Source organism: Cibotium barometz, chromosome 21 (genome assembly GCF_041138505.1).
Source record: "Cibotium barometz isolate CiBa-2024 chromosome 21, ASM4113850v1, whole genome shotgun sequence".
NCBI lineage: Eukaryota > Viridiplantae > Streptophyta > Polypodiopsida > Cyatheales > Cibotiaceae > Cibotium > Cibotium barometz.
Window position 1 is genome coordinate 27,167,351 of NC_141066.1, and position 27,576 is coordinate 27,194,926.

At 45.7% G+C, this 27,576-nt stretch overlaps 1 protein-coding gene across 13 annotated transcripts in view; it reads left to right on the plus strand.

Annotated features, from left to right (window-relative positions):
* LOC147627010 (uncharacterized) overlaps positions 1-27,271 on the plus strand; it is a 95,079-nt gene extending 67,808 nt beyond the window's left edge. For 5 of the 13 annotated variants that reach the window (XM_086815605.1, XM_086815603.1, XM_086815609.1 and 2 more), the window contains 11 exons: positions 7,871-7,981; positions 8,075-8,168; positions 8,444-8,543; positions 9,027-9,218; positions 9,341-9,451; positions 9,562-9,732; positions 9,850-10,008; positions 11,099-11,401; positions 11,532-11,696; positions 25,588-25,745; positions 25,860-27,271. In XM_086815605.1, coding sequence (XP_086671731.1) covers positions 7,871-7,981; positions 8,075-8,168; positions 8,444-8,543; positions 9,027-9,218; positions 9,341-9,451; positions 9,562-9,732; positions 9,850-10,008; positions 11,099-11,401; positions 11,532-11,696; positions 25,588-25,745; positions 25,860-26,547 — 2,252 coding nt within the window. In that variant the 3' untranslated portion in view covers positions 26,548-27,271. Of the gene's footprint in view, positions 1-7,870; positions 7,982-8,074; positions 8,169-8,443; positions 8,544-9,026; positions 9,219-9,340; positions 9,452-9,561; positions 9,733-9,849; positions 10,009-10,849; positions 11,402-11,531; positions 11,697-25,587; positions 25,746-25,859 lie in introns of all 13 variants that reach the window. The other 8 variants (XM_086815606.1, XM_086815604.1, XM_086815612.1 and 5 more) reach the window with 5 other exon arrangements.
* Positions 27,272-27,576: the final 305 nt, after the last annotated feature.

A 27,576-nucleotide genomic window follows, 5' to 3' on the forward strand; every position in this document is an offset into this window, starting at 1 on the left:
AAGAAGCGAGGTAGCGTTGGAGCATCCCAGGATGGTCAGTTGTCACAGCGCAATCCCAAAAAGTGCTCGAGAGGCAAGAAAAGATCCGCTCCGCAAACCGAAGAACATTTAGTGAAGGCGAAGAAAGAGAACTTGTGCTTCGAGTGCAACTAGCCCGGTCATCACTATCGGGATTGTCCGAAGAAGAAGTCTTCAAGACCTCGGTACATATTACGGAACTACAAAGGAACTTTTTAATCTCTTCAATTGAAATTCATCATTTGGCCTCAAGTAGTTGCTGTGGATGTTAGCTAAGTCTCTCCGAGTTGAGGGATCTGTAGGCGGTCAAAAGGTACGGATTTTATTTGACAACGGTTCTACTCACAATTTTATTTCTTCATATTTGGTACAGACACTCCAGCTACCCACGGAGGCAAGTGATCATCGGTATGTGGTCAACCTTGCTTGGGGTGCAGACGTGGAAGTATGGGATCGAACGGTGCCTAGAGTGGAGGTCCAGATTCAGGACTACCGGGAGGCTTTGGACTTCCATATCATGAACCTTGACAGGGTGGATATGATTTTGGGAATGTCTTGGTTTTTTGACAAGAGAGAGACTCATAAGCTCTCGTTTGTTTATGATGGCGAACTCTCTGTAATCCGGGGTGATGTCCCTCGTGGATTTTTTGATGTAAAATCGATTCAGGCTTTGGCCAAGGATATATATGAATCTCTTTTTTGATCCAAATTTTGTCTTTTTGTTGGTCTATGATCTTTTCAATTCTGAAATTTTGTTAAGATCATCTGCTTTAGAGTGTAATTCTATCTCAAGCAATAGTTATACTAAAGAACAACAAATTTTGGATGATATTTTAAGAGAGTTTAGTGATGTATTTCCTAATGAGTTACCAGATGGTCCGCCACCCGAGCGGAGTGTTGACCATGAGATTGAGCTATTACCTGGTAGCCATCCTGTCTCCCGGCAATCTTATCGATTTAGCCAGAGGGAAGAGGACGAGATTGCTCGGCAACTGCAAGAGTATCTCAATAAAGGTTTTGTTCAATCTAGTAAGTCTCCATGGGGCGCTCCCGTTCTTCTGTTCACGAAAGAAAGATGGTAGTATGTGCTTCTGTGTGGATTACAAAGGCTTGAACAAGCTCACTGTCAAGAACAAGTATCCTTTACCAAGGATGGATGACTTGTCGTCAGGGTGCTAAGTATTTCACCAAGATTGATTTACGGTCAGGCTATCATCAGATAAGGATTAAACCTGAGGATGTGCCTAAGACTGCGTTTCGGATGCGCTATGGCCACTATGAGTTTTTAGTCTTACCTTTCGGGTTGACTAATGCTCCTGCTACTTTCCAGCAGATGATGAATGATTTATTTCGTCCATATCTGGGGAAGTGTATTGTTGTCTTCTTGGATGACATACTGATTTACAGTAGGTCATTAGAAGAACACATACAACACCTCAAAGTCGTCTTAGAGATTATCAGACAAGAGAAGCTATATGCAAAGGAGTCAAAATGTGACTTCTTTAAGCAGGAACTCTTGTATCTAGGTCATGTCATTACCGTTGACGGTGTGAAGATTGATCCGCCGAAAAAGGTTCGGAAGGTCCTTGAATGGCCTATTCCAAAGACAATTAGGCAAGTGAAATCTTATTTGGGATTCACTGGCTTTTTTAGGAAGTTCATTGAGGCTTATGCCAAGATTGCCGCCCCTTTGACTGAACCCTTAAAGGGGTTGAGAAGCAAGAAAGGCAAGATAAGTCCTTCGGTGGTTTTGGAGTGACAAGTTGGACCAGTGTTTCAGAGCATTGAAGGAGCTTGTTACCTCGGCGCCTATGTTGTGTATTGTGGATCCTAGTAAACCTTTTGTGGTTGAAACGGATGCCAGTGATTATGCAATAGGTGCTGCCCTATTCCAGGATGGGAGGCCCATAGCATTTGAAAGTATAAAGCTTTCAAATGCACAGATGAGGTACCCTACCCAGGAAAAGGAGCTTCTGGCAGTTTTCCATGCGTGGAAGATCTGGAGACACTATTTGTATGGGTCTTGATTTGTAGTCTGGACATATCACCATTCGTTGAAGTATATTTGTGATCAGCCGGACCTAAGGGGTCGGAAGGCGAGATGGGTTGACCTCATGCAAGAGTTTGACTTTGAGATGCGTTACCGTAGGGGAACAACCAATTGGGTTGCTGATGCCCGTGGTAGGATCCCCGAGGTTAATGCTATCTCTTTTGTTGAGAACTTTTATCTCTCTCTCAAAGGGCGTTGTCAACAAGATTCCCATTTTGGTCGAATCTGGCAATTGATCCAGGCCGGAAGCAGCCTGCGAGATCCGAGTGTTCTGGACACTCTGGTGAGTGTTGCTGAGAGAAAGATATTGGAAAAGTATTCCATTAGAGGTGGATTACTGTTTAAGGATAGCAAGGTTTGTGTGCCCAGTGATTTGGACGTCCAAACTTTGATATTACATGAGTGCCATGATGCACCTAGTGTAGGGCACCTGCGCATACATAGAATCTTAGCCTTGGTTGGTCGGCATTTTTACTGGCCGTGCATGAAGTCCTTTGTCGAGGATTATGTGCGGAAGTGTTCCTAGTGCCAACTTAACAAAGCTGAAAGGCTTAGAGCTGGTGGATTGTTACATCCTTTGCAAATTCCTGAGAACAAATGGCAAAGTATCTCGATGGATTTTGTAGCTGGATTACCCTGGACTAATAGGGGCCATGACTCAATCTGGGTTGTTGTAGACCGATTGACGAAGATGGCAAGATTTATCCCTACTAAGTCGAGGGTGAAGAGTCACGAGTTGGCTCAGCTCTTTGTGGAGCAGTTGTACAAGCTTTATGGACTACCTGAGGAGATTGTGAGTGACAGGGATCCCAAATTCACTGCACAATTTTCGCAATCCGTATTTTCCAAATTGGAAACACGCTTGAGTATGTCATCTTCGGATCATCCTGAGTCGGATGGTCAAACAAAGAGGACTAACCAGACTATGGAGGATATGTTGAGGGCGTATGTCTCCAAGAGACAGTCTGAGTGGGAAAGGTATCTCCCATAGATTGAGTTTGCTTATAACAGCAGTAAGCATGCGGCTACTGGTTATAGCCCATTCATGCTTATGTATGGTTATCAACCAAAGTCGCCTATAGCTGTTGGGTTAAGGGAAGTCAAATTGCAATTAGCAGTGGACTTCTTGCAAGATATGCAAGACATGTTGAAAATTGCAAGGGAAAGCATAAAGAGTGCTCAAGATCGCGCTCAGTTTTACGCCAACCAATGATGAACTCCTAGAGCCTTACAAGAGGACATGTGAGTGTATCTTAAAGTTCCAAAGGACTCTAAAACGATGAGAATTGGTAAGGTTTACAAGCTGTCTTCTCGATGTTGTGGTCCTTATCAATCACAAAGAAGATTAGTGAGGTAGCTTATCGGTTAGCATTTCCTTCTGGAATCAAGATTCACCTTGTTTTTCACATCAGTCGTTTAAAGGAATGTCTCCGTGAAGGTGATGAGATTGTCCTAGTGGAGGAGATCCCTAACCTTGAAGATATGACCAGGTATATTCCCCTAGAGCCTGAGTTGGTTCTGGATCAACGTACAAAACGGTCTTGGAATACCGTTTATTCAGAGTACTTGATCAAGTGGAAGGGACGGTCTGAGGTCGAGGCTACATGGGAGTCAGTGTGTAGTTTGAAGAGTTGATTCCCTGAATTCATTGTTGAGGACATCAATGGTTCATAAGGGGGGAAGTATGCTACGTCCTAGGGCTAACTAGGGTTAAGACCCTCAGGTTGGGTTAACCATAGCCCAGGGTTAAGCATCTTAAGTGGGGGTATTAGTAGTTTTTATGAGACATGTGCTAAATTTAGCTCCTGGTTTATAGGAGGCCTATATAAGTCACTTTATGGGTCAGTTTTGAGAGAGAGCTCCTTAGACTTGGACTCAAGGCCTTGAGACTACTCCGTGCTTACATCCGATGGGTGTGTACTGGTGGTATGGGACGCCAGGGACTTTGCACATGGAGCCATGTCTCAGATGCTACTGTCTCCCTTGCTCAGGGGTGAGCCTGAATGGCTCTATGGTTGGGCGATGAGCTTGATGCTATGTCCTTTTTGTTTCCATATTTATGCTTAATTGTAGGGTTTATCTCATAGTTACAGGGAATGGGCATTTTTAGAGTCGGGAATGTTGGGGATGGCAGCATCTTCCTGTCCCATGTCACTCTATAGTCACAGGGAATGGCCATTCTCAATCTTTTCCATCCCCGTCACCATTTCGTGTCCCATGCGACTATGGTTTATCTGGTTGGGGCTTTACACTAGCCCGTCCCTGGGATCATGTACCACTAGATGTAGCTGTAGTCTCCTCATACAACATGGAATAGATATCTCTCTCCTCCAGGGATGTCGGGGATCTCTAACACAAGCCTCTCCAACTATGCAGTTGAGAGCCTATTCCTCTTCTTGGTGTGGAAAAGTGCCCATGTACTCCAGTTTCTCTCACAAGGTCCTGAACTACAGTCTTGTGAGAGAACTCTCATGGCAATGCGTCTGCAAATAAAATCAACACCATTCATCATTGAATAGAAGTATAAGATTGTCAATATTCTTAGAAAAGTTATACTTAGTAACTTGTTACTTACCAAGTCTGGAGTACCAACTGTCATGGTACGGCCTTACAAGGTCCCATGCCATGGCCCTTTGTATATGCCAAGTGTGCCTTCAATCGTGTAATGCTGCCAGGATACACCTCTGGACAAAAATGGCGCCTCCATTTTCCTGAGCCTGAGCCTACATACTTGCTCTCCCACATGACATTGCTCCACAAGGGATCCTGTGTGCAAGGCATCTTGCAAAGTTGCAAGAGAAATACCATGTTGCTTGCAGCCTGAGACCCTGCATAGGTTATGGGAGAGAGTGGGCTCAAAATTTACTGCAGCTTGAGCGGGAATGTCTGAATTTCAGCAAACTTTTGCATTGCCTCTTGCTGAAATCCCTCCTATGACACATGCTTGTACAATATTGCTTTAGAATGTTATAGAAATAATGGATGTGCAGGAAGCCATTGAACTGGAAAACCTATTTACATCTCCAGAGATCCACAATGTAGTCAAGGCTTTAGGCAAATGGAAATTTCTTGAATGGGATGGGTTGATTGTTGTGGAATTCCTTTTGCAATTCTGGGATTTGCTTGAGGATCCATTATTACTTATGATCGATCAATCATGATTGTAGTGTGTGATGCCATCATCCTGGAAAGGAGGACTAGTCAGATTAGTGCGAAAGAAGCAACTCTACCAGAATCTTTTGGGCTGGCATTGTCCAATTACTCTTATGTCTATTATTTATAAGATCATCACTAAGATATAACTCGGAGAGTCAAAAAGATATTGCACAGAGGATTGTATCAAGCCCAATAGGGCTTTGTACCTAGGTCCTAGAAGACAAATCACAGATAACATTTGTAATGCTTATGTGGGTATTGAGTATGCAAATACTCACAACAGGATGTATTGTTGTTGCCGATAGATGTTGCAAAAGCTTTTGATATAGTTCAATGGGATTTCATAGGTGCAGTGATGACAAAACTTGGTTTTGGGCCTAAAAATAGCAAGTTATTTACTGGCTCTATCAAGATAGTAGTACATGTTGTATATTGGACAAAGGATTGTCCTATCGTTGGAAATTGGGTAAATCAGTCAAGGAGGGTTTCCCTTTGAGTGGATTAATATATGCAATTGCGACTTACCCTTTGCTTCTATATATGGACAAACTCACGGATCAAGAACTTTAGCATGGTTTGCAATTGCTAGATGGTTGTAATTTAGTGGCACAGGCTTATGGTGATGATTCCTTTTTCTTCCCTAAAAACACTCCGCAAGTTTTGCAAACAATTATGAGGGGTCTCCAATTGTTTGGGGAGAGTGTAGGATTGTTCATCAATATTCGCAAATCCAAAGTGCTACCACTTAGAGCATCGGATTGGCACAACAGATTTTCCCACCAACAGATATTGTTAGACATCTGGGTTACCCATTGTGGCGGGCAAAGACGGACCGTCAAAGATGCCGGTGATCTAGCGGTCGTTAATGTCCAGCTGGCATCCTTGATTGAGTATGTATTGAGTACACGCATTGAGTCCGGAGCACTCAAAAAGCATCCGGGTCCGGCTATCACATGCAGGTGGGATGTATCTATTAGTGATGCCACAGATTGGGTCTTTTAGAAGATGAAAGCAAAATTGGAAAGTGGCAATTGCCTACCTGGCCTTTTACATGTGGGAATGAGGATGTACGGTCCATCTTGATGGCTTATGTACAATTTTTCTTGCCTCTATTAGTATGGACAAAGAAACATATTACTGCATTCATGTCTCATACCATGGAATTCCTATGGAAAACCAAACATCAGAAGCTCTTGAGTTGTGAATGGATTTGTTCGCCAAAGATGCATGGAGGGATGAATATTCTCAATATTCATTATCATGTTTTGGCAAGAAAAGCAACTATGCTGTCCACCTTTTTTTGTGGAGGAACAGCCTTGGATAGTAATGATTGCAGCTATGTCTACTACACTAAAAACGTATTTTTTTGGGAGGTGGCAATGTACACATTGGGATTTACTTCTTGAAAAGCTTCAAGGGAAGAAGATATCAGGCTGTCCTTTCACAACTAGTCTGATAGTTGATTGGGAAAAAGTTAGAGAGCATTTACCGGAGAAATTTTTTTCTTGGAACTTTTGGTGGTTTAGGAGCCAATGAAAACCTATTTTCTTTCTACTAAAAACATGTCTTATCCAGGATGTCGTCTCTTTGGATGGCAGAATACTTACATTCCCAAGGATATGGAATTTGACCATGCATTACAGGCCTATCTAGGGGAGGATATGGAATTTGGGTATGCCTTAGAGGCCCGTTTGGCAGAAAATTAGAGCTTTGTTGTAGCAATTTGAAGTGATTCCACTTGTTATTGGAGAGAACAGATTGTTAGATTGGATGTTGCAAAGAGATGAGCCTAGTTTTCCCAAAGTACCTATGTCACAGCTCATTGTTGCCTGAATATACAGATTGATTGTTCCGGAGCCGTGGACTGCTACTCATTCGAACAGGCTTTGGAATATGGATAAGACAGCCAAGTGGTGGAAACAAAATCTCCAAAAGATTTGGAACAACAAATTTCCATTAAAGCAGTGAGTTTTCCTTTGGTGATGGGTGGTTGGAGTGCTACCTGTAGGTGAAACTCTAGCCAAGAGAAGGATAGCATCTGCCCTTGCTCTAGATGCTCAAATTGCAATGAGACAGTGTCTCATTTACTTATGGGTGTGTTTGGATACCAGAGACTTCTTGCATAGAGTACATGTTTCTTTGGCTGCCAGATTTCCAGGATGTCGCTTCCTCAAGCATTTCTTGATCTTTGGGAGATATCACCTAAGACTGGCTGAGTATGCACGCTTTTGGGCACTTTGGAGACTCTAGATTGGCCGCAATCATGTGATCTTTCACTCTACACAGATTGACAAGTACTCATATTTTCGCCAGTCTTTGTGTCAATCTCTTTATGATTGCCATAGACTACAAGAGATGGACTAGTGCAGTTAGACTTGTTTTTCCACTGTTTCTGATTTTCCTCACTTTTGAGGGCTTCTTTTCTTGTCCGTGAAGAAATAGAACACTGGTTTTTACAAAAAAATAAAGAGAGTAAGAGTGTGTGTGTGTGTGTTTTATGAATGTATGTATGTAGGATGTTACCTTCTTTTCTTTGTTGAGTCGTGGATAGTGCCATAGTTGAACGGGATGCGTAACGCTTTGTGTTGTTTTCATTTTTTATCATTGTTCATCGTACTCACTTTCAGCTGATTTACTACTTTGCAGAAACTTTGACTGTAAATGTGGAGTTAATCAATCCCCTTCAAATTCTTTTGAATCTTTCATCTCTGTCACTTATCTGTGAATTCTCTACTGAAAGCTCGGGTGTAAAAGAGGGTAAGTCATCTGCAGTTTTTTACTGAAAGCTCAGCACAGTTTTAGCCATATATTATACCTTCAACAATATTTTTTGATTACAATGTGTAACAGGAGCACTCGAGGCTAGTAGAGACTTAGAGGTCCTAAGTGAAACTGATGCAAATCAGTCAGCATTACCAGGTGTTGAAGCCCTCAAGTTGAACAGGCAAGTCTATATTCTATTTCTTACACACATCACTAATCACTGTGTTCTTGGTATGGCTTTATCACTTGATCCTTGAGAGGGTCGTTTGCCAGTCCTATTGGAGAAAATCATGCTTTCATTTCTCTCTTTCAATTTTTTATATCAAATTTCAATGTACAGGGATGAAGGAAGCCAGCACCTTGATGGGCAGCAATTAGAGGATCTCTAATATCTTCCAGTCCTTTTACAGGATCATGCTTGCATATATCTCTTTTAATTTTGTGTCAAATCTCTAGGTACAGGGATGAAGGAAGCCAATATCTTGATCGGCAGCAGAACCCATCTGTTATGGTAACTGAAGAGTCCTTCACAATAAAAGCAGGGGAGAACTATATGGTATACCTCACATCCTTTGTTGTTAGATGTCATAGGTGTGCATGGCTTGTTTAACTAGAGTTACTGTGGTCTATGGTTACCTAGATCTTTATTACCTCAACCCTCCTCCTCTGTTATAAGAGGCTTCTGGTTACGTGTGTTCGTGGTGCATTCAGACTACACTTCTCTGTGTGTGCATGTCTAAACCTCGAGGTCGTCTGTTTCTGTCTTGTCTAGTTTAAGGTCTTGGTGGACGTCTGGTCTCTATCACTTTGTGAAAGCACGGTTGAACTATATGACATCACATCCTTTTTTATTATACGTCACAGGCATTCTTGGCTTGTTTAACAAGTTCTGTTGTGGCTACTGGTGTCTGTGTGTGTGTCTAGGGTGCACGTCTTAGGATGTCTCTTTTGTGTGGCTGAAGGTTGTATTATGTGGGGGCTTGGACGTTCACTCTGATTAATCAGTCAGTCTAGTGATTTGTTGGTGGTTGGTATGCAGGCACGACTGAAGGTGGTGCCCCATGAACAAGGTATTTTACACATTCTAGGGATCAAATGGACCATGTTTGGTATAGTACAAGGGTATCAAATGTTTACATTGGGAGGCCCAAAGACAAAAACCAGGAAAGGCAGGCGTGATAAGCCTCATGTTCATCCACCTCACCAGCGCCTCAAGTTTTTCGTTCACGAGGTATGGGATTCAAGAAGGTAGCTTGTATAATATGAGGACTGTGTGTAATGATATATGCTTGTGTTGGGCATGAGTTTTGCAATGTCTAATTGCACCATTTAGTCCAAACATTTTCTTTTCAGCACATGCCTAGGCTGGAAGCCTCCTTGCATGGGATGCCAGAGAGAGTTAATTCAGGCGAGCTACACCGTGTCATCTTGGAGCTGTCAAACACATCCGATGCTGCAATTAAGGTCCCTCTGGCTATTAATTTCTCTCACTTACAATGCTCTGAATCTGTAGAACACTCATATTTACATAAAGCTGTGCATCTAACTATCTATTGCCCTTATGTGGAGGCCAGAACTTGAAGTTTTGCACAAGCCAGCCTGGAATCCTTCTGGTGGGAGATCTGAAAGATCTTGATGTGGAGTTTCCTAGCTGCCTTGAAGCCACTTCTGTGGAAAAGAAAGAGAATGGGGGAGAGTTAAACTATGAAGATATTGCCAATGCCTCCATATACAGGTTTCCAGAGGTTAGTTTGTAGTGTGCGCTGGATGGATTGATGCCTTTGTTTTTAAGTACAAAATTAAGCAGCAGGAGAACCAGAGAAATGCTATAACTGACTGTATGCTCCCTTTTGTGCATTTAGACGGTTGTTCTGGCAGGCAGATCCACTTTGTTGTGGCCACTTTGGCTGCATGCGAAAGAGGCGGGCATTTTTCTGCTCAATAATGTTCTTTATTATGAGGCAGACAAGAAAGAAACTGGGCTACCATATCGTACAATTAGAATGAGTCATACTCTTCAAGTAAGCCTAACATCTAGTCAAACACTTGTTGCGGGCTGCCACTCATTGTTCTTTTGAATTTACTGCAAAACTGCACAGATGCATTTACTTCATTTGAGAAGTGTAATTTCCTGAATATTGCTATGTAATGGTTTGCACTACATCTTGGTAAACAAAATGAAAGCAAGGGGTGGTCGTGTGTGTTTTGTGGGAGTGGAAGGCTCTCTTTTATGAGCTGACTAAATTACATGAAAAAAATCATTTTATTATTTTCGCACACTTTATTTAGAGTTTTGGGTGCTCAGATTGGCCAATCCTTTTCTTGTGGATTTGTAAATAACTTGGAGGCATTAAATCCTATGCAATGTCCATGCATAGAAAGCTGTTCACTCCTTCACAAATGACCCACAATCATGCACGTCTTTGACCTCAATGAAGAGCTATTCACATATGCACAACACAGATTTCTTATCTTATGAAGTGAACAGTCTTCAATCGCCCATTCAGGATTGTTTCCCATTCGGAGGCGTTTTAGTGTGGACTTACGCCATTCACAATCCAGACAAGATCTCAATTCAAACTCATCTCATTCATGATCTGATCTAGACATCACCGTAGTGGCTTCACTAGTGACATTTAGACGAGAGGCCATGCCCTGTGGTGTCCCTACTGGTGGCACTCGTTCCCTTTCTCGGTTTCCATCTATGCTTTGTGTTGCTTGGCTTGGGTGTTTTTGCGAAGATGACTGTTTTGTGTAGTGTAGCATCAGTATTTGTAGCCATCTGTCATTGGCAAATAGTCAAGATACCTTACAAGGAACAGGATGATAGAAAACAGATAACGAGTATACAGGGTTATGCAGTGGAAGAACAGGTGTGTTTGCAAGAAAAGATGCCTTTGGAGGAGAAAGGGAAGGGGGGACTGCTCTGAACAGGTAAGAGGTGTGGAGAGGGGAGATCCAGAGATTCAAAAGAGGGATTCACAGCTTGCAGCATGGGACTGAAGAGATGAAGCTCTCCAGCACAACTGTCCTTTCATCCTTGCTGGGTGAGGCCCAAGTATGTCAAAGTTTTTATTGGATACATGATGCTTTACTGATTTGATTTTGCAGGTTATTCAATCATTGCAAGTTTCTGTTGATATATCTCCATGTCTGCTGCAACTTGACCAGTACCTGTTACGACTTGATATTACAAATAAACACAGCATTGACAGCTTTTGGCTACGGCAAGTGTCATTGATTGGAAATAGGTGCCAGATTGCACCATTACTGCCACCAGTTGTAGAATGCAATACCTCTAAAGAGAAAACGGCCAACTTTAGCCAGAGAGATATTGCTTTCCTCTCTGCATCTGTGAGCCCATCGCAGCTGCTGCCAGCTGGTCAGACAATGTCGCTTTTCTTCCAGCTATTGGTAATCCTTTCACACACATTCAGCTGATTATTTCTTATGGATGCCCAAAAAGGCTAACCTTATTACAAATGATGGTGCAAGGTGACTGATGGTTTTATACTGATCCAACCATGTGCATGGGTGGTTTTAGCATGCTGATTTAGAGGATAAGGGGCATAAAGTATCTTCATATATGCATCCGAAGTTTGTTAGCAACGTCAAGTTAGGATCACCGAGCAGCAGAGAACCATTGATTGATGTGACAACAGGGCCAGTTTTCAAATTTCATGCACAAGAGAGGGTTTTAAAAGAAAAGGTGATGACTTCTCCACAAGGGCCTTTCAAAACTATTTAGCGTAAATAATTGCTTTATACAGACCACTAATATGGAATGCATGATGATGGCTAGTAGGCCACATATCAAGCTCATACGCTTGGTTTGATTAAAAAACTGTAGTAGTGCAAAAAGTTTTTTATATGTGCATCTATGCACTAAAGTTTAGGTTTTGCCAAAAATCTATTTATTTAAGAAGCTTTGTATGTAGATCCATCTGCTTTGATCTTTTTCTTAAAAACCCACTTGAAAGTTGAAACCCACTGTAATGTGTCCCTGAGGCAAATCAACCAATTCTCAAGTCTCGATCATAAGAATGAGGCTTTATTCCATTCTGCATTTCTCACTGCATGCTCTACATGTCTCATGGCCTCTTCATAACTTTGTGGATCATGCAGATACCTAGCTTTTGTTCTTGCTCCCTCTCACTTTTCAAGATGTAGAATTTACAAGCAGACTCTTTATCAGCAGATAGTTAGCTTTTGTACTTGCCCGCGCCCCGAATTTACAAGCAGACTCTTTATCAGCAGATAGTTAGCTTTTGTACTTGCCCGCCCCCCCCCCCCCCCCCCCCCCCCTCTTTCACTTTTCAAGATGTAGAATTTACAAGCAGACTCTTTATCCACCACGAGTCTTCCAATCTCTAAATCTAGCAAAAGTATGCGACTTCTGATTTAGAAAGCAAATCCTTACTTTCTGAGACCAAATCATCTATGAGAGTGAGTCTATCGCAAGCACCACATGTGCTCAGTGTAGGGACTTGACCAACTAGATGTGTATGCATCAATGCAAGCTTTACATAAATTCTTTTCTCTTCATACCTCTGAAATGGAAGTTGCTGCGGACCACCTGAAGATCCCTGCCACAGAAGTGTACCCAAGCTCACACAGCTAGTGTCACTTCTGTATCTTGTAGTATGCTTTTTTTCAGGAAAGATGATTTGCGAATTGCGACTTTATATTTCCTAACGTATCAAAGCTTCTTCAACACACTTTTTTTGGTGAAACCACTGTCAAATCTATTTTATATTCGAGAGCCCTCAAAGCGAGAGGCTCGCATCTAAAAACAGTGGAAAAACACTTCATAGTTCTGCTGATCACAATATAGCCCAATATCTCACCCATGCAAAGAAAAGAGCATATTCCTGCAGTCTGGAAGGATACCTTCCAAACATCCAAAATATTTTCCCAAATGTCACCCTAGGGAATCTGATTCACATATCCGAAAATAGACGATTCAGAAAATCCCTTGTGTTAGTGCATGCCCGTATCAAATGATAAATACTCTCCATCTGATGATGGCACCACAAACAAACATTTGAATTTCGGGTTTTACTAGAGCATAGTTGTTACCTCCTCTACACTAGCATGTGCATAATCAGCCATAACGACATTGCCACAAACACACATAATCCACCTTCGCTTGTACTACCTGCACCCACAAACTTGCCATTCTTGGACTTGAAAAGAGGGGCAAACTGACGCTTCTAATGCATTAGATGTGTGCTCGCACGTGAATTAAGCAACCAAATGTCCTTTTCTTTCAAACTAGAGACTATACGCGACTCACTCGCTACATGCTAAGTATTTGTTTGATGGCTACCTTGTGTCTATGTACATCATCCAAGTCATTAATGTTGCATATAGTTTTTTTGCTCTATCTTCATGCGGACAACGTACTGCATTTAACTACTCGTCATCCATAGCATAAACCACTGCTTGCAGCTCAACATATACAACATCATGGGATGCACCCAAATCATGATAGCTCCACTGTATTGTACCTTGCAAAGTAGTCTCTTCAGAAGACATGGCAGTAACACAACTGTCATCATTGTGACATTTAATGTTCGCTTGTTTATGCTCTTCAAATGCATTTCTGAAACATCCCAAAACATGAAAGACAGCATGCATGCGAAATCCATCTGGGAGATGCAATCTAAAAGCCATCTCATTAATATTTTTCAAGATCAAATAAGTTAAAGAATAGCTCGTGGAAAGAGTGGTTGCTCGATAATATTCTCATCGTAGCTGAGCTGCGAGCTGCTCCCCCTTGATCAGTGCTGCCTTGCCATTGCTGCCTTCTGTGTTCCCCCCCCCCCCCCCCCGCCCCCGCGCGGGGCCCTTCGCTGCCTCGCCTTTTTTCTGCGTCCCCCCCTCTCCCCCCCCACTATCATCTGCACCCTACTGCCTCCTCCCCCCCCTCTTCTGCCTGCCCCGCCTTCCCCCCTGTTTCCCACTGCGCTGTCCTCCCCTTACCCCTTTCCGCCTGCCCCCCTCCCCCATGTCTCTTCCTTCCCTCCTTCATTGCCTCTCCTCTGTCTTCTACAGGCAGCTTTCTCAGTTCTTGGGGCGTTCTCAATTCGGCAAGTCTTGGCCTTCACCCTTAGGACTCAATGATGGCAGCCGCTCTGTCAACCCCGGCCGAGGCTGTTGTTACTTGCTTATCTTTCTCTGAGGCGGATCTTCAGCTCCTCGCTACGATTGTTGCATCATTAGAGGCTGCCACTCTGGTATGCAAGATTGTCGGTAGCCGCCCTATGCGCAGACAACTCAGAGATCTTTTGCAGGTGAGCCTCATCGGTGGGCCTGCAAGACATTGATCCTCTGGCGCGTGGCTACTACCAAGTTGAGTTTGACTCGCCAGCCGCGTCAGATCGAGTCATGCAACCGAGCCCCATTGCACTGCTTATGGCCCATGCCTTATTTGCATGGTGGTAGCAATGCTTCGACCCACTGGCTGGCGTGTTGGGCTTCCCAGTGACAGTGTGCTTCCCAGGCCTCAGGAAGGAATACCTTCCTCTTCTCCCGGTGATCGGTGGAGCCATTGGGAGAGTGATGGAATCCCCCCCCCAAACCGCTGCCTCGTCTCTCAAACAAGCGGCTGGGATTCCATCCCTTTGCATTTGTATTGCCTCGCCAAAGACAGTGTCTCATGTCATATCTATCCCATGCCTTCAAGAAGGCAACCCCATCATTTAGCGAGTGGAGTATTTAGGCCTTTTGGGCTAATGTTTCATTTGCAGGCAGATGCTAGAACTTGCCCTCGGCACCAGTCCAGGAGACCACCTCCGGGGTCCCCCCCCCCCCCCCCCCCCTGGCAGTCCCCGTTTAGATCCTCACCAGGGGGTAGAGAGAGAGGCAGGCTCTCAGGCAACGGAGCACTAGTACTTGACCGCGGATGACCCTGCTCTACTGGAGAGTGGCAGACAGTTGGGCCGTGCCTGGGCTGTCAGTCGAGTACCAGAGTTGAGCGCCACGGCTGCGCACGCCTGGCTGGCAGAGTGCAGGAGGAGTTGGTTTTGTCAGAGAACCGTTCGAGCATTTATCACAACACCCACCTGTCTCGTCGACGATGGGTCCCCTCCAAGCACGGCGAGAGTCCCTTCGGCCCCTCCGGTTTGGCGCCTGCTTCCCCGCCGAGATTCCTCCTGTGGCTCTTAGTGTCAAGTGAGGCCACCTGGCCCAATTGAACCCCCGACGAGTCCCTCCCAACAGCCCCCCTTTCCAATCGATCACTCCCAACCACTCCCTTCTCCTTCCTCTCTGCCTCCCACACCACCCCCCTCCGCCTCCTCCCCCTCCCCCCACCCCACCCCACCCCACCCCACCTCCTCCTCCTCCTCCTCCATCCTCGCCTCTGACTCCCTCCAATCACGGCGAGAGTCCCTTCGGCCCCTCGTGTTTGGTGGCCGCTTCCCCGCTGAGATTCCTCCTGTGGCTCGTAGTGTCAAGTGAGGCCAACTAGCCCCACTAAACCCCCGACGAGTCCCTCCCAGTAGCCTCCCTTTCCGATGGATCACTCCCAGCCGCTCCCTTCTCCTTCCTCTGCGCCTCCCACCCCCCTCCGCCTCCTCCCCCCACCCCACCTTCTCCTCCTCCTCCATCCTCGCCTCCGACTCTTCTTGTAGCAGTGCCCTTTGGCCCGTCCTCTTCCTCTGAGCTTGCACTCCCCCCTCCCTCCGCCTCTCTAGAGAACTCCTATTGCCCTCCAGCAGCACCCGTCCCCGGAGTGGAGGCAACGGCGAGCTCCGTTCGTCGCTTGATTCATCAATTCTCAAAGCCGGTAGAGATGACCATCGTTGCTTCCCCGATGAGGGATCTCCCGCCGGAGTCCCCAGGTGCGCCCCCCCCAGGATCTTGGGGTTGCCGGAAGGTACATATATTTTTTAGGAGGTAGTAGCTCCCATTCGGATATGTGTGGTGTTTCATCACTCCAGACCTTCTATGCCAGAGAGTGGTGCGATGTTCTTCTCCTTTCCTTTGATGCAGCCTTGGAGAAAGAGTGGGACTCGGAGTCAGTGGCTGTCGCCATCTAGGGGCAAGCTGTTGAGCTTTCACGCCATCTTCACGGTCTTTGCATCATTGACGTACTCACCCACCTCTGGCCCTTGGCTAGGATGGAACTTGGAGATTGAGGCCATAGAGACCAGGATGGGAAGGTGGTGGCCTCCAGCTTGGAGGTGTTGCTCTTTGTATTCCTGCATATCTCAGTCGCAGTACCCCTCCCCCTTCTTACAGATACCTCCATTTTGATCGATGGAGTTCCGAGTATGCCTAGTCTCGCGCTCAGACAGAGTGGCGACACATGGAGGAAAGGATCCATGCCCATTTGGTGCGCCTTTGCCCCAGGATTGATTGTGATTATTCTCCATCTAAACCCACGCTCAAGACTCTTTGAGTGGAGGGCAATTCTGATAGTTCCGCCTCCCACAGAGATTGATATGTGGATAGCCTCATGGAACATTCAGGGTTTAGGGGGGGCCTTAGTGCTTTCAGAGGCAAGGCGTTCTCAGAGGAGAGCTTCACATAGCTACAGTTGGTGGACCCATCGACATTCTTTTCCTCTAGGAGCACCACCTTTCCAAGGGGTGCACCTGCCGATGCGGGAAGATTTTACGAGGCAGGAGTCACACTTTTTGGTCTCCTTCTTTCAGCCCTCAGGGACACAGGGTGGAGTTTATATTTCTACCAGTGAGCAGCTCTTGCTAGTATTGACAGGCTCAGGTGTCATAGTCGTTGGCGAGCACAGTGGGTCACCATGTTGATTGGAGAGGATTCCGTGGGCTTCCTTATTGTTAATGCCCCAATTGCCACAACATGTAGAACCATCTTTTGGAGCACATTCCATCAGGCCCTTCCTCAGGCTGACTTTTGGTGCATGGGTGGAGACCTTAACATGAGTGAGGCAGCAGAAGACAGAGTCGGAGGAGGCATGGTCACAATCTCAAGTGCAAAGTACTCTACCTGGGAGGAGTTGATACTGGCACTCAGGGGACAAGATCCTTGGCATCTTCTAGAGTTTGGGCGCAGCCCTAGGAGCTTGTGCTTGTCGCGGTCCAATAGGAGGAGCACCGGCCCCAACCTTTCTCAACTTGACAAGTTTCATGTGGATGAGTGGGCTTGCGGCCGGGGAGGCATGATTGGCATCTTGGCGAGCACAACTTTTTCGGATCACGCTCTGGTTATTCTGTTCTTAGAGGACCCTTGGAGGCAGGACAGGCACGCAAGCTTTAGGATTCCGGACAGTCTATCATCAGTTTTATGCAGGAGGCAGCTCAGAGCAGATTGGAGGATTTTGTGAGCTGGAGAGGAGTCTAAGGAGGGGTGTTGCTTCTCTTCAGTGGCTTTAGGAGAGTTCCCCTGATAGCCCTTGGATTGAGAGTCAGCTTGCTTCTGCCCATACGGAGATCGGATCCATCGAGGAGAGGAGGGTGGAGTATAGATACTATGCCAGATCTTCCTTTTGGACCCAAGCCGGTGATAGAGTCACGGGGGACTTCTTTGAGATAGCCGGTCCCCACAGGAGGAGAGATGGAATTCGCAGGTTGCACGGCCAGGATGGAGCTATTTTTTTTGATCCCCCCCATGTGAGAGCCATCGCCACTGATTTTTTCCGATCTCTCCTCACGGATGCCCCATTATCCCCGTAGGTGATGGACGTGCGTGAGAGGGTCTGGCGGCACATGAGAGAGGTGGTTCCCCCGCCGCTCTTGGTTCTTCTTGTTGACTCCCTTCATTGTAGAGGAGTTGGCAGAGGCTTTGACGGCTCTTCCTAGGGGAAAATACCTGGGGGCGGAAGGGCTTCATGTTTCCTTCTTTCTTCGTCACACTGGGACCTCATGGAAGGTAGCCTTCGAGCAGCCTTCAATGAGATTATGACCACATGTGCCATGCCAGAGAGGCTTTCAGAGGGTTTGATACACTTGATTCCTAAGGAGGGTGTTGACAGATTGGAGATCCGACAGTGGAGACCCATCACCCTTCTTGGGACCACCTACAAGATCTTGGCCAAGGCCATCAACAGGAGACTTCAACCTTTCCTCCTCATGACACTCAGACAGGTTTTGTTCAAGATTGGAGCATTCTGGACATCTTCACCTTCTAGGAGGCGACAGCTTCGGCCAGGATGCAGCAGTAGGACCTCATAGTGCTACTCCTAGACTTTGAGAAAGCTTACGATAGGGTTGATTGGAGCTTTTTGGAGGGCACGATGAGCCGGATGGGGTTACCCGTGGAGTGGATCCGTGGTGTTTCAGGACTTTACTCAGCCTCTCACAGTCAGGTTCTCGTTCAGGGAGCCCGTGGTGGCGACAGATTTCCCCTTTCCCGCTCGGTTCGACAGGGCTATCCTCTGGCACCTTACCTTTGCTCTTCGTCGCCAAGGCCATGAGCAATTTTCTCTCAGCTCAGGAGTCTAGGGGGCCCTTGGCCACAGAGTATCAGATAGATCTTCACTGAGATGCTGGCCCGCAGACTTAGCCCAGCTTTTGAGGACATATTTGCAGCCAGTTTACTGCGAGCTTGGGATCACCTCAGGCTGGCCCTTAGGCAGCTAGCTCCGGTAGCTTCAGAGGAGCGTGTTCGGCAGCCATTGATTTGGAACCCCTTGATCCGTTTACGTAGTGGCTGAATGTTGGGGACCCGACCTCATGTATCATGGGGTGTGTTGAGCATAGGACCTGCCAGGTCCCTTGGAAATTGGCTTGCACATAGGCAGTTACCCCCGGAGGTTTAGGAGAGAGGCCTAGCAAGGATCCGGGGTAGAGATAGGCTCAGCATCGACATTGACTCTGCTATTCCTCATGAGTGGCTTAGACCTATCCCGGACCGGAACCCCCCCCACTCTAGCTAGGCGTGTGTATTAGGCATGATATTCTTTTGGCAGTCCACGGAGCGGATGAGGGTAGTGGTTTACCCACTTTTTCTATTGGTCCCCATGGCAGATTAGAGAGATCAAGTCCCCCTTGGAGGATTTTAATGGTTGCACCTTACAACGGGTGAGGGTGATTGGATTTCAAGCACGTGAGTGGCACATAGATCCCCCTGTCGGCCAAGGTGGTTAGGGAGAGATTTTGGCGGCTATGGATATGGGAGAGCAAACCTCTCACGCGCCTCCACCACTGGGACCTGGGAGGGTGGACTTGGCATAATCCTGCAGATCGGGAGGAGACACTAGATGCCCCCTTTTTCGCATACATAGTGTGGTTAGGTCATAGGATTCAGATGCCAGAGATAGATGGCACCCAAGTAGCAGGAGGACATTGGCAATCATAGGGCTTCTCCGAGCGTTTCCTCTCAGATTTTTGGAAGAGGCTTTGGGACAGTTTTCGGCCTCATCGAGGGTACCCACACTCTGCAAGCGGAGACCATCATGAGCATTTGGCTTGACATCATCCATACCTTGAGCGGTCAGTGGGGGAAGTTGCAGGGTGGCTCTGACCGCATGCGGAAGTGGCGGGAAGCTTTCTTGAGGCTTTGGTGGCGTGGCCCTTTTCTCACCGATAGAGGTGGTGATCCCACTTGGCATTACAAACCACCTGTGTGGTTATCTCCCCCCCCCCCCCCCCGGCGTATGAGATAGCTTTCTCCTCATAGAGCGGCCACCCGGAGGGGAAGTGCATCTTTCTCCGCCTTTTGATTATCTGATCCCCACCTTGTACATGAGGCGAGTTTGTATCTAGCCCTTTGTGGTTGCATTTAGCCCATCGTGGCTGTTTTTCATTAACTAATGGAAGGATCTTTTTCCCGGGAGAAAAAGAAAAGAATAGCTCTTGGACAATTTATAGACTTCTTTAGTTCTCATTACCCATTGGCCTTTTTTTAGGACTCTCGTAGACCGCTTTTGGTTAGCATAGAATTGCGCTTTGTCCTGCACACACTGCTTTCTCTTGCAAACTGCAACATTTCTTGCTGCTGTTTCAAGAAGTCAATGATTACTCCAACTTGGACTTTCTCTAAGCCAATTATCTAGGGGGCTCTAGGCTGATATTCATACAGAAGCATAAAAGGGCTCATCTTAGTAGCATAATGCTTAGGACTATAAGTTAGCATAGAATTGCGCTGTGTCCTGCATACACTGCTTTCTCTTGCAAACTGCAACATTTCTTGCTGCTGTTTCAAGAAGTCAATGATTACTCCAACTTGAACTTTCTCTAAGCCAATTATCTAGGGGGGTCTAGGCTGATATTCATGCATAAGCATAAAAGGGTTCATCTTAGTAACATAATGCTTAGCACTATTGTAAGTAAAATCTCTTAATTGAAGATGTTCTTCCCAATAGGACTGTCTCAGGGAGCCATATGCATGCAGCATGTCTTCCATTGTTTGATTCACACAATTTTTCTGTCTAGCAGACTGAAGATGATCATACAAGCTCATACTCACTTTAGCGTCCAATTTCTTGAATACCCACGTTAAAAATTTCAGAGGACTCCTACACTCACGCCGCACTAGATGAACTATAACATCACCCCATTGAGTCTGCTTTATTGACTTGGCATTTTTTACAGTTTCGAACATCTTGCTTGACATCAAGTTTTGTCTTGGCCAAAAGAAATTTGGTCTAACTGAATGCTCAGTCCTTAGTACCTTTGGATGCCCAACAAAGGGTGTGTCACGACACTCAAACAAGATACGACTCCTCGTACCATCAATATTGGTTACACAAGCCATTTCTTTTTCAAAGAGCAATTCATTGCCAATAGAATACTCTCTCAAACCAGCACTAACAAGGGCTGCCCATGTCTGGACTATATCCCATATTTTACTACAGAATTCTCTCTCAGATACAAGCCCTTGGAGAGTCATTAAGGTCAGAATGTATGTCAGAAAACGAAAGCTGATTCACATGCTGGATTTTGATAAGGCATCTGCCTTTTTATTGGTAGATCCTTTCTGATAATGTATCTCAAAGTCAAACAAGCATGTGTACCAGCCCTATGCATGAGCGCAAGAGGGACCAACAAGAAGTGACACACCTCTCCCTTTATAAATTTACATAAATGTATACACCATTTAAGACCCCCAATTAAAAAAAAACCCCTCCGTGCACTTAGGTGCTATGTATCATATGTATAAAGTGACCCCCTTGGACGCTTTGTTAGGCCCTAAGGTGGGAGAACCTAGGAGAATGAGAAGTTTTCCTAGATCTCTTCTACATGTTGGCTGACCTCCAGGTCCTACATGAGGCGATTAGTGTGTGCCATGTGGCATTAGTCTATTTTAGTGTGTAATTTGATTGAATCAAAAGATAAGGTTGTAAACCTACAAAAGCATGTGCTTGATTTGAAGTAGTAAATCACATCATTTCGAGTTGTGCAATATCATCTCTCTAGAGCATTGCTACATTGCTAGATCATGATTGGTCATTACTTGGCTAAACTATATGGCTCTATATTGGAGTCGGAGCTGAGCCGCTGGGCAGAGAGGCATGGTCATCAAGTACATGGACAGGCCGGCTTCAGGAGAGGATTTACTACCTTGGATCACCTACTGACACTTCGAGCACTTATTGAAGAGGGCAGGGCACAGAAGAGAAGGATACACTGTTGCTTTGTGGACTTCTGCAAAGCCTTCGATACCGTACCACATGCCAGGCTTATGCATAGATTGCATGACATTGAGGTACCTGAGGATATGCAGTGGGGGATATATGCTTTGTATGAGTCTGTGTGACAGGCAAAGTTCGAGCTCCAGGCAGACTATCCGATATGGTCACCAGCGCGATAGGGATGAAGCAGGGATGCCCTCTATCGCCCACCCTCTTTGGACTGTACATTGATGTGGTCTCCGATTATGTAGACATATTGGGAGGCCCAGGGGCATGCCTGGCAAGGGTGTTGATAGATGATATTGTTCTAATCTCAAACTCTCCGGGGAGATTACAGAGACATCTGGATGCATTACAGGCATTCTGTGCGGATAGAGATTTGATAGTGAACCTTGGGAAAACCAAGGTTATGGTGTTTAACACCACACAGGCATGGGTGACGACATCAGAGCCTCAGTTCACTTTCCGAGGGGAGCTGGTTGAGTACGTCACGTCATATGTCTACTTGGTAGTTACTTTCACAGGACCGCGTTTCTCCCTGAAGGAGGCAGCAACAGCTAGATTAGCTTGAGGACATGCAGCCTTGGGGGCACTTGAGAGGCAGTGTGCACACATACAGTTTCAAGAGCCGTGCACCAAATTGTGGCTATTTGATACGTTTGTCACACTGACCCTCCTATACGGAGCTCCAATTTGGGGGGCCAGCATGCATCACAGATCTTAGAGAGGGATGGATGAGGGATGGAGGCAAATGGAGAGACCACTGATTATGATGATTGCCCGCATGATTTGGAGCAAATCATTGGTACCACATGAGATTGTTCGGGCTGAGTTGGGTGCCGCACCAGTAGTGATCGAGGCCCTATTCCAGGTAGTTAACCTTTTTACAGCGGCTATGGGAGCTCCCTCAACAGAGGTACTCCCGATTGGCATTGACCTCATCCATACAGTTGGCAGAGGATGGAGATACTCATTGCTGGTATGCTCAGATGAGATCATGGTTTGACCTAAATGGTTTGCGGATAGAGGCACTACCACCCTTTCAGTACAGTCTAGATTGTCCATTTCTGGATCTCACCCGCTCAGAGCAAAGCCGCGTGATCAAGATGGATATCATCAAAGTGGACACAGAGAGGACATGGACTAATCCCCTTGAGCCCTTAGGCTTGAAAATGGCTCATTACAAGAGCCATTTTCTACACCTCTGACTAGATGATTTTATCACCTGTCGGGTGTACATGGATGTACACCTATCACATGGGATACGTTGTGCCATTGGACAGAGCCAGACCTCATCACACCAGCTGCGGATTGAGACAGGGCGATATGTGCATCAGATCTTGGATGACCGCATTTGTCATCTATGCTACCAAGAGGCAGAGATAGAGGAGCACTACATTTGCTGATGTACAGTCTATTATGAGATCCGAGGGAGATATCATTGCCTCTTCCAAGAGGGTTTTGGGCCGTTACGCAGGGTCATGGAGTTTGAGGATCAGAGATGTATGGGATTGTTCCTACTTGAGCTCAGGAGACACAGAGAGACCCTATTGGCAGACAAGAGACCAAGCCATGATGTACCTAGACAGAAGATCCTGACAGATTTCTTCGGCACCAGCAACCCAGCCCACACACCTCCTGATACCTCCTCCATTGGGCCATCAGGGCACCTGCCATGCTCTCAAGGAGTCACCACTGATAGAGCAGTCATCTTATGCCGTGCTCGTTGGTCACGCCCACCAGGATCCCGACCACGGCATCCTCACCATTGCCAAATCAAAGCCATTATTACTCGGCAGCATCAGAGGCGCCTACCTTGCGTGTACGACCTCTCCATTCTAGACAGCCCCATGGCGGAGATATTTGATTTGAGGAGAGGGCAGCACTTCAACTGATCAGCATACATGGATCTACTTGATATACATTTTCCAGTATTTTCTACTCAGTATCATCTAGGAGTCTTACTTTTAGTCCTTAGAACTGTAAGATAATCAGTTTATTGTACTTTTTAGTTTCATTTAGTTGTTCTCTTTGATGAGACGCCAACGTCAAATGTACTCTCAGTTTTGGTCTCATAGGCCATTATGGCCTTGTAGAGACGTTAATATTTCATTTCATTTCTCCCCCCAGTAGAGATGGAGTACCACCCTCCATAGTTGTTTTTGTTGAAGCCTAACCCTAGGCCTGGTATTCAGTTGCTTTCTTGGACTGATCGCCATGCTTTTGGGCTGCAAATTTGGGAAGGCCAGGGCTAACCATGTGTGGGCATGCATGCGACCAATTAAAAACAACTAGGCACCATAATTATCCTGTAATCCCAGCGAATGCTAGAGTTTTCCCCCCCTGACTACAAGTATTTCCAAGAACGATTTAGCCCTCACCAGCACATAAGAGTTCATCTCAGCCTTCCTTGCTTTTACACAGCTAAGCTCCCGCTACCCTGTGCACCCTCTCCCTCGCTTCCCCCATTCGCCCTCTCTTTCTTGTGCAGTGCCCCCAACACCCCCCCCCCTCCCCTTCTTCCACCTTGTTTTTTCGCTTTTGCATATAATTCCCATGCTTCTGCAAGTCCTGGTAAGTTTTGTGCTTTTCATCAATATTTGGTCAGCTGCTATTGGTTTTTTCTCTACCAGAGGACTCCATGGCAACTGCTCCATACACCCAACTAAGGCCGTTTTCAACAGTCTTTTTTTCAAGGTGGACACACATATACATAGCCCTTTTGGGGGCAGTTCACACACGAACACAAGCGAGTACACAAACATGGGTACATACAAAAGATGGACACACATACGAGCTCCGAAATACGAACAGCAACATGCTACAAAACTGGCCACAGTTGCCCAGACTAGCAATCATCCCCACGCCAATGTGGGTGCCCACTGACTGCCCTGATCTGGCCCGCTTTTCTGAGCCAGAAAATAGCCTTGGATAGTGCACCCATGCCTGAATGGGCTGCTGCACATGATTCTGTACCAACGGTTAATAGAGCCATTAGGCTAATGGCTCTATTAACCATTAAATCTCCCTTTGGATGTCTCAACCCAACCCTACGTTAACCTACTTGTTATGTACCTGGATACTAATCTACAGATTAGGAAATTAATCCGGGATTGGGGATTAACAGGTTGATACTTGGCTAGGGTTCCTAGATTGATAAAGCAAGCTTAATGGCCTTTTATAGTGAGTTAGCTATTTATGGCATAGTTATCACTATTTAAGTGAGAGCTTGGGTTATTATGAGACATAGTTGTGCAGATGGACCCCACTAACAGTCTGACTTGGACCAAAAGAGCAGACATGCTCATGCCACGCACATGGCGAGTACGAAGGTTGGCGTGTTGAAAGCCTACGGGCAGGCTTCAGTGGTATGGGACGTTGGAGTTAGAAACCGGCCTATGGGATTGTGCAAGAAGCCCTAGCCTTGGCTCGGGGGAGATCGGTGGATGCCGGTTGTGGTTGGGAGGTGAGCTAGCCTTTTACCTCATGATTTGGTTAAAGACTAACCTTGGTTTTCAGCTGTTTTTAGGGAGATTCAGGGTAGGACTTTACACTAACCCCAGGCTAGATTTGTTAGACTCGTTTACCAGTCCCGGTCTTGAGATGTAACATGCAGGGCATCATAGGACATACTAGGCAGGAGACCCCCAAGCTAGAGGTATAGAGGTGTCGAGAGAGAGAACTCTAATACATGTAAGCCTTGGTGTCCCATACCAACTATGACCCTCGAGTGTCGTGGCACAGAGTAATCTCTGTGTGAGGCCGTGACTCCAGGATGGAATGATCAACTCCCTATCAATCTCCCCAATAGTTAGCTTATATAGCCACCCTCATTCAAAGATATCAGGGTCCATGGTTTCTTTTCTTTATATCGTGATTTGTGGTCTTGTGCATGGATACATGTTTGGTTAGGGTCTTGACAGCAGATCCTGCACATTGATCAGCCTGGGGAGATCCCCACCCATGACGGATGGGTGGGGGTTGTCTGTAAAGACCCTTAATTCCACCTGTATAATGTTTGATAGAGTTGAAAAATGTGCAGAAGGGGAGCAACACTTTGATCGTGGAACCATTGAAATTCCTGGAAAGTAAGCTGGATATAATACTCATTTCAGAACAAGAAGATGAATCTTCAGCAGAGATGCCAGCAGCATTGCGGGATGGTAAACGGCTTGCCACACATCATATTTGCCATTGCAGGTATAGTCAAACCTTGTTAAGCATTTGCTTTGCTATTTACATTGTGTTCTGAGCTTAGAGGGGCTAGAGGATTGGTCCAAGTTGCTGGTTTTATGGCAAAACCTTCTTTGGCAGTATGAAGCAGTCGTCCCCACTTGTATGGATGATGGAAGGACCCACCAGTATGACTCATGATTTTTCTGTGGACTCCTCTTGCAATGTCTCCTTTTATCTCACCATTAAAAATTACTCTCACAAAACAGCCTGTGTCAAGGTGGATATGGCATCCTTGGGTTACCCAGCAGTCACAAATCCGGCACTTTCAAAACCACCACACACTAATCAGACAGGTTGGTATGATCTCTCTCTGGAGACTCCATCAACGGGTTTGGAAGTACAGGAAAGCAAGGGTTCCTTTGTGCATGAAAGTGCCTTTGAAGAGGCCAACACCCTGGCTGCCCCCTTCATTTGGAGCTCTTTGAACTCATTCAGAATCGATAGACTTGGTAGTGGAGTAACAGAAACATATCCTCTTCACCTTTCCATTTTTGCACCTGGTATATATGATCTATCAGGTTACCATGTGAGTTGGGAACTCTTGCCTGAGACTTCTGATGTACTTGGATCTTCTACCAAGCAGGAGGAAGTTGTTTCTTCAGCCACACCGAATACATTCTTGAGTAGCTTGATGGGGTCTGATTCGAACCAGAGTAAAGCAGGAAAAAATGGGTTCTACAGTGATGGTGATGCAGATGCTATTTCAGGGTCTGGTTATGGGCATACACTCATTTTGATGGTGGAAGACAAAAAAGAGTCATTGTAATGGATTCATGGCGTTCCTCTTTGTGTGCCATCAATGGGCTTGAATGATCTCATAATGATCTGATTTGTCTTTATAGAGTCCAGCATACGACTTCCATAGATGGTTTGGCAGTAAGTCTTTTACATGCTTGTTTTGCAAGCTAGTTCCTAGTATGATATTTTCCGGTGGCTGGCTGGCCAGCCGGGATGATCTACAGATGAAAAAATTTAATCCCGTCATGGAGATGCAATATGGGTTATGGAGGCAGTCATTTGTCCAGGCAAGAGCATACACCACTAAAAAAATCCAGGCAACCAAGATGCCACGTCTTAATGATGTTTGGGCCTTTAGTAGTATTGATAGAGGTTGATGCCCATCTTGAGTGGTTAGCTCACCTCTTATCCTTTCAAAAGACATTGTTCCAACCCCAACACGTATGAAAAAGCAGAGGTGAGAATTTTAAGTTGCATCAATTGTTTGAGACTACACCTGCTGGACACCTGGCGGGTTGAATTAGTTGTAAATTAAGAGCTAGGAACATTGGTTCACAATAGAGTAGTTCCCAATATGGTTACAAATCATCAATTGACATCTGAGGAAAACAAATCAATCAGCAACATATGCACTTTCATATCCCTTCTCTGATATTATGTAAATGACTTACATTGCTCACCAAACTGAGACAGGTGATGAAAAATTTCTTTGGATTGTTCTTTGGTAATCTAATCTTTGAAGCACTCATGAATTCTTGGCCCCTCCATGGTGATTGTCTGCAAAAACACAATTATCTTTCAAGTGTATGCGAATTGCAGAATTAACTCTAGAGCTGCTAACTGAAGCATCAGTAACTCTATCTTCTTGCATTGATTCAAGCCTACGCTTGGGACTAACTGATATGAGTAGATAGTGCGGTTTGACATATGCATGTATCCAAATTAACCCCATACTTGCAGTGGTGTGACTAGTTTTAAGTTTGCATGAATATCCGGCTAGGGGGGCTTGGGAACTCTTTTCCCTGGTACCCGGGACAAAACCTAACCAAATTCTTAA